The following is a 13510-nucleotide window of genomic DNA, read 5'->3' on the forward strand; positions in this document are numbered from 1 at the left end:
CCCTGTTTAAAAAAAAATTTTTAAAGTAATCAGACTTCTAGATCCTAAAAGTGTATTTTAAAATAAATATGCTAAGCACCTATATGCAAATATGTCATTTTTCTTTTCTTTTTTCTTTTTTTGCTTTTTAGGGCCGCACCCACAGCATATGGAGGTTCCCAGGCTAGGGGTCGAATCAGAGCTGTAGCCACCGGCCTATGACACCGCCACAGCAACACAGGATCCAAGCCGAGTCTTCCACCTACAGCCTAGCTCACGGCAATGCCGGATCCTTAACCCACTGAGCAAGGCCAGGGATCGAACCTGCAACCTCATGGCTCCTAGTTGGGGGGATTCCTTCCCGCTGCCCCACGATGAGAACTCCAACAAATGTCATTTTTCTGATTACAAAAGTAATATATACCCATTATAGAAAATCTATATAATAGAGAGACATATAGAAATTATCCATAATCCCACCACTTTTGACATTTTAAGATAACCACCCTTGACATTTTGGTTTATTTCCTTGCAGTTTCTCTAGTCTACTTGTGACTTTCTTTTTGTCTCTCTCTCTCTCTTTTTTTTTTTAAAGCCAAATTAAGGATGTACCACACATGATGTTTTGAAAGCTGATTTTTTTCACTTGCTATCATGAGCATTTTCCCATACTTTGACACTTCCTTGAAATAGTGATGCGCTGTTGAAACGAGCCAAAGGCTTCGGATCACCACGTGCACTAATTCCCCAAGGAAAAACGTTCTGCGCTTTTGATGCTGTCAGCCCCGGGCAATAAGAAATGTGAACCAGCGTTCAGAGAAAATGTGAAAATTATCTGCTCCTTGTTAGAATTTTATTTCTGGAGTCCTCGTAAGATCAAAACAGAGAATATGCTTCTGCAAATAAAACCTTGAGAATTTAGATGAGAGAACAGTGGTGACTCTTCCCACAGAAGTGAAAATTCTGCCCTGAGAAAGATGAAGAATGTGAAATCTCTGATCAGTAGACTCATAATGCCCTTTGACAAGGGATTCTTCTCTTAAGTTTTGTCATTAAAAAAAAAGCATTTTCATACTCTGGAAAGCTGGGGAGCACAGATATTTTTAAGACGTTTCTTTTCACTATTTTTAACTTATAGAAACAAGATTTTCCTTGTGTGGAATCACGTACATTTTTTTTAATGTTTCTTTGAGCATCATAGCTGTTTCTTGATGTTTGTGAGAATTAGCGCTAGCATGGTTTAAATTGGGTACATTTAGATATTCTTCCTCATGGTTTGCCAAAGCCCTCCAGCTAAGCAGTGAGACACCCTTTAAGAAAAGGTACGGGGTCAGCGACCTTTGGAGCTGAGGGATGTTACAGAAAAAAAAAAAAAAAAAGAAAAGGTACAGGGCCTATAGTCCAAACAGTTTATCTGTATGAATTGTGGTCTGCAGTATTTACCTTATTAAATGGTTTACTTACACTTCTGTTGTTTTTTTTTTTTTTTACAGCTGGAATATTTTTCAAAAGTATTATTACTGTAAATATCTAGAATTATTGAAAGAAAAGGGTAAAAATTATATTTGGGGATATGTATCAATATTTTAGTTCTTTTCAGTCAGATGACTCCTAAATATTTCGCAGTAAAACTTAGCTAGCTACAGTGTTGTCAATATAACAATAAGGAACAAAATATTTTTGAAGTTTATTTCAGAGTAACTGGTCATTGAAAAACTTGAATAAAAAGATGTTGTACAGGAGTTCCCATCATGGCTCAGTGGTTAACGAACCCGACTAGTATCCATGAGGACGTGGGTTCGATCCCTGGCCTTGCTACGTGGTTAAGGATCCGGCGTTGTCGTGAGCTCTGGTGCAGGTCACAGACGTGGCTCAGATCCCATGTTGCTGTGGCTGTGGTGTAGGCCACAGCTCCGATTTGAACCCTAGCCTGGGAATTTCCATATGCCATGGGTGTGGCCCTAAAAAAAAGACAAAAAAAACAAAAAAAATGTTTTTAAAAGATGTACACATGAAACATTTAACATTATAAACCATTGTTATCACCAAAAAAAGGGCAGACAGCTTTGTCTATGAAATGCTGAATGATGAAACCATTGTATGTGAGTTGTTGCAAGTAACAACCTTATCAATTTGTTAGTTTTTCTGAGTGTTCGAGTCTACTAAGTTTATTATTAAAATATGATAGCTATTTCTCTTTCCTGCTTTTCAAAATTAAAGACATCTGTGTGGAGAGCATTTAGGGGCAAAGGCAGATGGGACTTTGTGGCTTTTTATGTTTGTAAAGGATGTTGAATGTGAAAAACCAGTAATATATAGAAGTATTCTTACGTGGCTAAATGTTGATGTGTTGTCTTTTTATGCCTACTTTCGAAACAATGCATTATTATTTGAATAAGATCATAGGTTTTCAGATTTGTTTTGAAATGAAGTTATCATAATGAAATCAAGCCATATAAAAAAGTATCACTATTCTTTACAGTGGAATTGGTCGAAAAATTTGTTTCATCATGTATATATCTTCCGTCTCCAGTGATTTTTCTTCATAGTAAGATATTTACCAATCATTTAGTCATGAAGAATTACTTCTATTATTTCCAGGCAGATGTTATATTTTCTAATTAGTAGTAGTTTGTGCCTTAAAGACTAACTTAAAATAAAATGTTAGTATCTTGTAAATTTGATTCTTTCTACCCCATAATTTTTATTTTCATCTCATTATGTAACCATAACGCTAGGTTTCTCAGCCTTAGTACTTCTGACATTTGGGGCAGATAATTCTTTGTCGTGAGGGGCCCTTCTGTCCATTGAAGAATGTTGAGCAGCAACTCTGGCCTCTACCCGCAAGACTCCAGGAGCACTCCCCAGTTCCAGACACTGCCAGGTATCCCCTAGGGGCCCAAATTGACTCCAGTTGAGAATCACTGCCATAGTGTATTTCATAAAATTCTTTTTATGCCTTTCAGAGCATAATTTGGAAAAAAGCAGTGTACCTCTTAGTAGCTAGACACAGAATCAGCAGAACGGAAAAGCTACCGGGCGGTATTGCAGACAGCAGGGCATAAATAAAAAGGTCAGAAACAAGAACTACATTTCTTAATCAAAGTCTAGGTTGTCTAGGTAATTGGTACAGAACAGACCACTGGGAACAGCTTAGAGCCACACAGGGACATAAAATTAGTTAATAGCTGCAGATGTCATTTGTGGCTGTTTTTCTTCAATCTTTTAAAATGTAAAGCAGCAGGATCTGCAGAAATGGAAGGACAGGTGAAGATCCTTTTGCTATTTCGTGGTACCCCCAAATCACAGTAACTTCCATGGCAAACTGGAAGGAAACAGTATCACCCCTTTTGTCACGACGTCTACCGCAGGCGATGCCCAGTGCCCTGCTGGGAACGTCGTTAACCCAACTTCCTCTCCAGAATTTTTGGCATGTTCTGTGTCATGACGAACACTCAGCAGGCAGGCCAATTCACAGAGTGGTTTTTGGTTTAAACATATGCCAGAGAAAATCTTTACATGTAGCTATTTGAGAGAAGAGCAAAATGATTTCAAATCTTATTAAAATTGGATGTGCAGGAAGGAGAAATATACAAAGGTCTTAGCTGCCAGCAGCTATGAAGCCTAATAAGCACTTGAAAGCTAATAGAAGTGATGGATGGAGAGTCCAGAGGGCAGTTGACAGCACTCCAGATTTTCAGGTGGGTGTCCAGGGGATAAGACAGGACCAAATCTGAACACTGGAAAGAAAGAACCCTGCTCACCAGGCCTGTTTCCTGTCTCCCTTATTCCATGAATTCTACTTGCTGCTGCGCAAGGTTAAAAAAAAAAAAAAAAAAAAGAGGGAAAAAGTAGTGTAGGGTCTTTCTTGGTTTTTTACTGAAAAAGTTGAGATTGATCTTGCTTTGAAACCCCACCTCAAAAAAACCAGGTGAAATGTTAACATAAGATTGGACTTCTAAAAGCGAAGTGGTGCTGTACGACGGGCTTTCAGGGAGCCCTCATAACTATGTTAGGGGAACCAGGTTCATAATTTGTTTGTCCCTGTAACTGGAGATGTTCTGAAAGTGCCTAAGGCAGTACCTGGCACAGGGTAGACAGCTGATAAAATAGTTGCTGAGTGAATGGGCGGGAAGGGGGTGTCTTGGTGGAAGTATGCCTTATCATACAATATGAAATGTTTTTTAGAGTTCCCGTTGTGGCTCAGTGAATTAAGAACCCGACTAGCATCCATGAGGATGCAGGTTTGATCCATGGCCTCACTCAGTGGGTTAAGGATCCGGTGTTGCCATGAGCTGTGGTGTAGGTCGCAGATGTGACTCAGATCCCTCCTTGCTGTGGCTGTGGTGTAAGCTGGCAGCTGTAGCTCTGATTCGACCCCTAGCCTGGGAACCTCCATATGCTGCAAGTGCCTCCCTAAAAAGCCAAAAAAAAAAAAAAAATTAGGAATTCCCTTCATGGCTCAGCAGTGAAGAACCCAACTAGGATCCATGAGGATGTGGGTTGAGGATCCAGCATTGCCATGAGCTGTGGTGTAGGTCACAGACACAGCTTGGATCTGGCATTGCTGTGGCTGTGGTGTAGGCAGCAGCTATAGCTCCAATTTGACCTTTAGCCAGGAACCCTCCATAATGTCACAAGTGTGGATCTAAAAAGATAAAAAAAAAAAATTTTTACTGAGAAAAATAGATACAAAAAAAGCATGTAATATAATCATCACCCACCTTGCACTGTTACCACCTCATTCCCAGTCTTATTTGAATCATATCCCACCTACTTTCCCTCTTATATTATTTTGAAACAAATCCCAGATATCATTTCATTCATAAATATTTCAATGTCTCTCTCTAAAAGATTAGGTCTCTTTTCATTAAACATTACATTATTATACCCCCAAATTTTAAATAATTCCTTGAATAACACCAGGTATCTTGTCAGTCTTCAAGTTTGCAATTGTCTCATAAATGTCAATTTTTTTTTAGAATTTTTCATTTGAATCAGGACTCAAAAAAGATCCACAGGTCGTGATTACTTAACATACAGTATTAAGTATTTTTTGATCTCTGGTTTTCCTGTCTTCTCTTTATTTTCTCCCTTGTAATTTATTTGTTGAAGAACTGAGTTGTTTTTATGGCAGCCTTTCCCACAGCCTCGAGTTTGCTGATTGTATCCTAGTAGTGTCACTTACTTAAGCGCCACTTATATTCTTCTGTCTCCTGCATTTCCTGTAAACTGGTGATTACAGCTAAAGCCTTAATCTGATTCAGATTCAGTTTCCCTTTTGGCAAGCCCCAGAAGAAAGTGGTGGCCAAATCATGACACCATTATTGGGAGTTCCCGTCGTGGCTCAGCAGTTAACGAACCCGACTAGCATCCATAAAGACGTGGGTTTGATCCTTGGCCTCTCTCAGCGAGTTAAGGATCCAGCATTGCCATGAGCTGTGGTGCAGATCGCAGATGCAGCTCAGATCCCGCAATTCTGTGGCTGTGGAGTAGACCAGCAGCTACAGTTCCGACTGGACCCCTAGCCCGGGAACCTCCATATGCCACAGGCCTGGCCCCAAAAAACAAAAAGACCAAAACAAAACAAAACAAAACAAAAGACAGCATTATTGGCTTTGTGTTCAGTGCAATGCAAATTGATTGTGCTAACATTTGTTGAGTATTTTCTATGTGCCTAGCAATGTGCTTATGTTCTATAGAAACGACTTTTTTTTTTTTTTTTTTTTTTTTGTCTTTTTGCCTTTTCTAGGGCCACTCCTGTGGCATATGGAGGTTCCCAGGCTAGAGGTCAAATCAGAGCTGTAGCCGCTGGCCTATGCCACAGCCACAGCAACATGGGATCTGAGTCACATCTGTGACCTACACCACAGCTCATGGCAATGCTGGATCCTTAACCCACTGAACAAGGCCAGGGATCGAACCCACAACCTCGTGGTTCTTAGTCAGATTCGTTAACCACTGCGCCACAACGGGAACTCGACATGACATCATTTAATCGTATTTGAGTTTCATTATACTGGTGCATGTCCATGTCTATCTGATGATATTAGAGCCAAGTAATCTGAAACGTCTTTCAAATAAACCCTTTGGTATATACCCCACTGTCACTGATGTGATTTAATTTGGAATTCTGTCTGAACTTTCTGCTGGATTCTTTTAGAGCTAAACAAAAATAACTTGCATTAAAGACATTTTTTTTAAATGTTTTAATAATAAAGCAGAAAGACCTATCATTTAACTGTGAATTCATTGTACTCAAGCTTTTTGGTACTGGATTCTCCATCTCACATCTCACTAACCTCACAAAGACAGCTAAACTGCAAAGAAGGCCAACAGAATTCACTCTTTTCTGCGTCTCTTTTTCTTTGCACCCATTGTCTACTTGCAGACGCATTTATGCCTCTGTCATGTCTCTGCTTTCTCTGCATGCTCACAGCGCTCGCTCGCAGTGTCCCACTGTGGCCCAGGGTGAGAAACTGCCTGGGGATTGAAAAAACAGAATAGCTTCTCCCGGTTTGTTTGCATATCTTTAACATATTTTGCTCAATTCCCCCTAAATTCTATTGTTTATAAAACCAGACCATTGGCATTCCAGACTCAAAAAAATAATGATCAAATTATCTCGACTAATGGACCCCCTTGAAGATTAAAGTGTTTGATACGTGGTGGATGGAGAAAAAGCACCAGCCAACCCGGGCTGCAATTGGATACCAGAGCCCCGAGAGCGCCCTGCCGCGATGCAGAGAGGATCCCATTGTGCGCCTTCCCAGGCTGACGTGCACGGAACTCTTTAGTCTTTCCATCTCTTCACCTTCTTCCCCTTTGCTGGTTAGAGCTTTCTCCTCAAGTTTCCAGAATATCTATCCGGTGAAGCATTTGGTTGGTTGAGTGGAAGGAGCATAAAGCTTTGGTGAACCCGACAGGGAAGAATGGGACTTTACCTTCATGCATGGCGGTTCTCCCCCCGTGCAAGACATGAGACCAGTAGCCAAATTCCCTGTTCTTTTTTCTTTAAAACGCAATTATGTTTATGACACTTATCCATAAAGGGCTTCAGGATTGGCATGTGAAACAGTCTTCTGTAAGCGGCAGTCAGAGGAGTTGTGTCTCTTCTCACCTGATCTTCCCGGTGCCCGGGTACCGTGGTGCACCTGTTTGTGCTCAAGCAAGTGGCTCTTGGTGCTGGTGGCCTTTGAAAGGTTATACATTTTAAAGGGTATTTTGTTCCCTCTTCCTTGGCACGACCAAGGAGCTTCCTTTTCTAAGACCAGTGCTGTTTTGGACGCGGTGAAAGTACACTTTGTTCTAGGAGACTGGCCATATGAAAGCCTAGAATATAGATTGAATTCTTCCAAGAAAGGGGGGAAATTCTGTTCTAGGACAGTGAACGCTGACTTGGTGCTGAAGGAATGATTGTTATGTGCTCTTTTACTTATAGGCTCGCTTCTCATATGTGCGGATGAAATATCTTTTCTTTTCCTGGTTGGTGGTTTTTGTTGGAAGCTGGATTATCTATGTGCAATACTCTGCCTATACAGAACTATGCAGAGGAAAGGACTGTAAGAAAATAATAGTAAGTATTTTTTTTTATTTTCTAGTATATGGAAAAACTTTTATATGAATAACACATTATATTTGCTGCTTAAACACTTCCTAATAATTATTTTCAAAAAAGTGCAAGTTGATTTGACTTCAAGTTGTGCTGAACTTCTTAGCATTTCGATATGACCATGGTAGCAGGGCTTTGGAAAATGTGAATATATGACAGAGACTAGTGTGACAGCATCCTTAGGACAAAGAGGGGTTTTTCTTTTCCAAATATAATCGAAGTTTAGTTTAATCAGAAAGATTTTTAAATCTTTAGAGCATGAAAGTGTTATTTGCAGGCCACCTTTCAGGAACACATCTTTTGAATAGTCATTCTCGAATACCAAAAATTTATCTAAAAAAATATATGTATTATTCAATTTCAATCCAATTACTGGATGTATCTCTGGAAAATCACTCTAGCAGTCTAAGATTTCTAATGTTAATTTTTTTTTGGGGGGGGCCACACCCGCGGCATAGTGGAAGTTTCCAGGCTAGGGGTGGAATCGGAGCCACAGCCACAGCAACACAGGATCCAGGCTGTGTCTACAACCTGCACCACAGCTCATGGCAATGCTGGATCCTCAAGCCACATCCTCATGGATCCTAGTTGGGTTCATTAACCGCTGAGCCATGAAGGGAACTCCCTTTTTTTTTTTTTTTTTTTTTTTTCTTGTTTTCTTTTTAGAGCCACACCAGCAGCATATGGAAGTTCCTAGACTAGAGGTCGAATCAGAGCTACAGCTGCCGGCCTACACCACAGCCACAGCCGCAGCCACAGCCAGGAGGGATCTGAGCCACATCTTTGACCTATGCCACAGCTCATAGCAACACCAGATCTCTAACCCACTGAGCGAGGCCAGGAATCAAACCCGTATCCTCATGGATAATGGTCGGGTTCATTTCTGCTGAGCCACAATGGGAACTCCTAGTGTTAATTATTGATTCCATAGCCCTCACACTGTAAATGTGTGAGGATAAATAAATTTAACTCCTTACTTTCTGCTGGTATCGTCTCTATATACATAATATTAAAACATTTCACCCAAGAATTATATTTTTGATATAATAATTAATGGGATCCCAGTTATTATTCCTTATTAACAATTCTATAATAAGGCATTCCCGTCGTGGCGCAGTGGAAACGAATCTGAGTGGGAACCATGAGGCTGCAGGTTCGATCCCTGACCTCACTCAGTGGGTTAAGATCTGGTGTTGCTGTGGCTGTGGTGTAGGCCGGCTGCTGTGGCTCCTATTTGACCCCTCGCCTGGGAACCTCCTTATGCTGCAGGTGCGGCCCTAAAAAAAAGAAAAAAAAAAGATTCTATAATGATTGAGTGGTTACTCCTTACCCAGGCCAGCAGTGCTAGCAGGGAAGAAGGTGACCTTATGAACTTAAGAGTCTAGCAGGGAAGAAAATGAATAATTGCAGTAAGGTAACAAATATGCCAATTGCAAATGGTGTAGGAACATAAAACAAGGAGACCCAAATTGAACTCTGTGCTCTATCAGTCAGGATAAAAAAACCACAGCATTCCCCAGGAGTACTGCAGCCTCTTGACTGGGCAGGGAGGGGAAAAATGACTAATATAACTAGTAATTATTTCGTACCTAGGGAACTAGTCAGCAAAGAAGAGTCCCAAACAAGATTGAAAGATGTCAATCTTTTCTTTCAAAACTGTTATTGAGTCAGCGAAAGTTTTCAAAAATAGTCCCCATTGCATTCAGTTCAAGATTAAGTATCGCATTTTGCAGCACACTGGTGTTTTTTTCCATATTCTTTTCTTGAAATATTCTCTGCCATCATGGTTTGTCATGGGATATTGAATGCGATTCCCTCTGCTCTACAGTAGGACCTTGCTGCTTTACCCATTCTCTGTGTAATTCCTTCCATCTGCTAACCCCAGCCCCCTTCCAACTCCCTCCCCCTTGTCAACCGCAAGTCTGTTCTCTGTCTGTGAATCTGTTTCTGTTTCATTCGTGTCATATTTTAGATTCCACATATAAGTGATATCATATGGTAGTTGTTGTTCTGACTGACTTCTCCTAGTATGATAATCTCTAGTTGTGTGTCATGTTGCTGCAAATTACATTATAGTATTGTTTATCCTTTTTTTATGGCTGAGTAATATTGCATTGTGTGTGTGTGCATATATACATCTATGTGTATATACATATTTAGATTTATGCCGCATCATTCAGCTTATCCATTCATCTGACAATGGACATTTAAATTGTTTCTGTGTCTTGACTGTTGTGAATAGTGCTGCTGTGAACATAGGGGTACATGTCTCTTTTTGAATTATAATTTTGTCTGGATACATACCCAGAGATGAGATTACTGGATCATGTGGTGGTTCTGTTTTCAATTTTCTGAGGAACCTCCGTTCTGTTCTCCGTAGTGGCTGCACAAATTTACATTCCCACCAGCAAAGTAGGCAGGTTCCCTTTTCTCCCCATCCTTCCAGCATTTGTTTTTTTATTTGTTTGTTTGTTTTGTGATTTGGTGTTTTTGTTTTTTTGGTTTGTTTTTTTTTTTTTTGGCTTTTTAGAGCCACACTCACAGCATATGGAGGTTCCCAAGCTAGGGGTCGAATCGGAGCTACAGCTATAGGCCTACACCACAGCCACAGCAACTTGGGATTCGAGCTGCATCTGCGACCTACACCACAGCTCATGGCAACGCGATATCCTTAACCCACTGAATGAGGCCAGGGATCGAACCCACATCCTCATGGTTCCTAGTTGGATTCGTTTCCCTTGTGCCACAATGGGAACTCCTCCAGTATTTGTTATTTGTAGACTTTTTTTTTTTTCTTGGTTTTTTGCTTTTTTTAGGGCCGCACCCACAGCACATAGAGGTTTCCAGGCTAGGGGTCCAATCGGAGCTGTGGCCGAGGGCCTACACCACAGCCACAGCAACGCCAAATCCTCAACCCACTGAGTGAGGCCAGGGATTGAACCCTCAACCTCAGGGTTCCTAGTCAGATTCGTTTCTTCTGTACCACGACGGGAATTGCTGTTTGTAGACTTTTTAATGATGGCCATTCTGGAGTCACGGCTGTGGCTCGGGTTTGATCTCTGGCCTGGGAATATCCTCAGGCTATTGGTGCAGCCAAAAAAAAAAAAAAAAAAGGTGTGGTGCTGGTCATTCTGACGAGTGTGAGGTGGTACCTCTTTGTGGTTTTGATTTGCTTTTCTCTAATAATTAGCAATGTTGAGTATTTTTTCATGTGCCTTTAGGCCTTCTGTATTTCTTCTTTGGAAAATGTCTGTTTAGGGCTTCTGCCCATTTTTCAGCTGGGTTTTTTGTTTTTTGTTATTGTTGAATTGTATGAGTTGTTTTTATATTTTGGAAATTAAGCCTTTGTTGTCACATCATTTGCAACTATTTTCTCCCATTCTGTAGCTGTCTTTTCATTTTATTTATGGTTTCCATTTCTGCGCAAAAGCTTGTAAGTTTGATGGGATTAGATCCTATTTGTTTAATTTTGTTTTTATTTCTATTGCTTTGGGAGGCTGACTTAAAACATGGGTATGCTTTATGTCAGAGAAAGTTTTGCCTGTGTTTTTTTTTTTGCAGGAGTTTTATGACGTCATGCCTTATGCTTCAGTCTTTAAGCCATTTTGAGTTTGTTTTTGTAACATGGTATGAGGGTGTGCTCTGACTTCACTGAGTCTCATGTGCTTGTCCGACCTGCCCAGCACTCCTTGCTGAAGAGAGTTTTTCCTATAGTACATTCTTGCCTCCTTTGTCAAAGATGAATTGACCATAGGTGTGTGGGTTTATTTCTGGGCTATTCTTTTTTTGTCTTTTCTAGGGCTGCACCCACGACATATGGAGGTTCCCAGGCTAGGGGTCGAATCGGAGCTGTAGCCACCGACCTACACCACAACCACAGCAACGCCGGATCCTTAACTCACCGAGCGAGGCCAGGGATCGAACCCGCAACCTCATGGTTCCTAGTTGGATTCATTAACCACTGAGCCATGGCGGGAACTCCTGGACTCTCTATTCTGTTCCATTGATCTATATGTCTGTTTTTGGGACAGTCCTGTGCCATTTTGATTACTGTAGTTTTTATAGTATTTTCTGAAGTCTGGGAGGGTTATACTTCCTGCTTTGTTCTTTTATTTCAGGATTGCCTCGGCTAATAATGGGTGTTTTCTGGCTCCATGTAAATTTTAGGATTCTTTGTTCTAGTTCTATGAAGAATTGTTAGGGGTATTTTGATAGAAATTGCGTTAAATCTATAGATTGCTTTGGATAATATGGTCATTTTAACAATATTAATTCTTCTAATCCAAGAGCATGGGGTATCTTTCCATTTCTCTGAATTAGAATTAGAAATATTTCAATCTGGAGTTCCCGTCGTGGCTCAGTGGTTAACGAACCCCACTAGGAACCATGAGGATGCGGGTTCAGTCCTTGGCCTTGCTCAGTGGGTTAAGGATCCGGCATTGCCGTGAGCTGTGGTGTAGGTCAAAGATGCAGCTGGGATCTGGCGTTGCTGTGGCCCTGGCATAGGCCGGCGGCTACAGCTCTGATTGGACCCATAGCCTGGGAACCTCCATATGCTGCGGGAACAGCCCTAGAAATGGCAAAAAGACAAAAAAAAGAAAAAAGAAATATTTCAATCTTATATTCATTCCACCTGGCCATTCTAGATCCTTGAGGAATTTTTAAATAGGCACTGTACTGGGCACTTTACTTGGTCATTTATACTTAAAATAATACTGTGAAATCCCACTCAAGCCCATATTACAAATACAGAGATATGACTAACAGAGAGGAGAATTTGCCTGTTATGGTGGAGCCAGAATTTGATCCTAAGTGTCTATATAGAAAGCTCATATTCTTTCTGCTACCCAATGTCAGAAAAGACTGACAGAGGAAGTTAGTGGGGGGGGTTTTTTGTTTTGTTTTTTTGTGTCCTTTTTTTAGATCTGCACCCACGGCATATGGAGGTTCCCAGGCTAGGGGTCTAATCAGAGCTGTAGCTGCAGGCCTACGCCACAGCCACAGCAATGCCAGATCCAAGCTGCATCTGCGACCTACACCACAAGTCAGGGCAATGCCAGATCCTTAACCCACTAAGGGAGGCCAGGGTTTGAACCCGCAACCTCATGGCTCCTAGTTGGAAACGTTTCCGCTGCACCACAGTAGGAACTCTGCAAGTTAGTGTTTGATAAAGCTAACAAAACCCCCCACAAAACTCACCAGCTCACCTTCCGTGAAGAAGATAGAAGGAGTTATATAATCAACTATGATGTAAATAACCAAAAGTATTTGAAATGTTTATTTCTTTTTTTCTAGCTCACCTTTCTCAAACTGGCTGCCTCGAGCACATTAAAGGTTGTTCCATGTCAGATACATTGGAAAACCAAGCGTTGGGCAGACATAAACAGTGGACTTTACTGGGCACTTCTCAGGGTCTTTAACTTACTAACGGGCATTCTGCATCTGCAGAGAAAGCAAATATGCTTGATTAGGAAAAATCCATCCGCACTGCAGCAGGAAGACCTGTTAACATCATCTGGTTCTGTTAGCACTACTGTTCCATGAGATTAAGCCGAAATGGAACGATATGGTTTTATCTTGTTTTAATTCAGCAGCCTTCCAAATGTGAGGCATGTCGGTTCACAGTCTTGTTTTGAGTGAATTATAGTTGAAGTACCTCATTCTTTTTCCTTGCAGTTCACGCTAATTGGTAAGAAATGGAAGAACATAATTCTAGCAGAGTTTAATGGTTATCTTTCCAAAACTTGAAATTAATGAAAACGTTTTCTGAGCCTAAAATATATCTTTTTTTCCTAAAGATAGCTTTTTTAAAAATTGTGGTTTCACTGCATTTGGGAATTATGTTCTTAAAACTTACCAAAACTGGTAGTACTAAGACCAGTAGTACTAAGATAGTACTTTTATTGCATAGGAGTTGTG

General features: G+C 40.8%; 1 protein-coding gene across 7 annotated transcripts in view; it reads left to right on the forward strand.

Moving 5' to 3' along the window:
• The window catches only part of FAM69A (family with sequence similarity 69 member A), a 129926-nt gene that overhangs the window by 83084 nt on the left and 33332 nt on the right, over positions 1-13510 (forward strand). For 5 of the 7 annotated variants that reach the window (XM_021090226.1, XM_021090223.1, XM_021090225.1 and 2 more), the window contains exon 2: positions 7421-7555. The exons of 1 other annotated variant lie outside the window; for it this stretch is intronic. In XM_021090226.1, the coding sequence (XP_020945885.1) occupies positions 7442-7555 (114 nt within the window). In that variant the 5' untranslated portion in view covers positions 7421-7441. Of the gene's footprint in view, positions 1-6787; positions 6811-7420; positions 7556-13510 lie in introns of those variants that run through there. One more of the 7 variants, XM_021090222.1, reaches the window with a different exon arrangement.

The sequence above is a fragment of the Sus scrofa genome, chromosome 4 (genome assembly GCF_000003025.6).
Source record: "Sus scrofa isolate TJ Tabasco breed Duroc chromosome 4, Sscrofa11.1, whole genome shotgun sequence".
NCBI lineage: Eukaryota > Metazoa > Chordata > Mammalia > Artiodactyla > Suidae > Sus > Sus scrofa.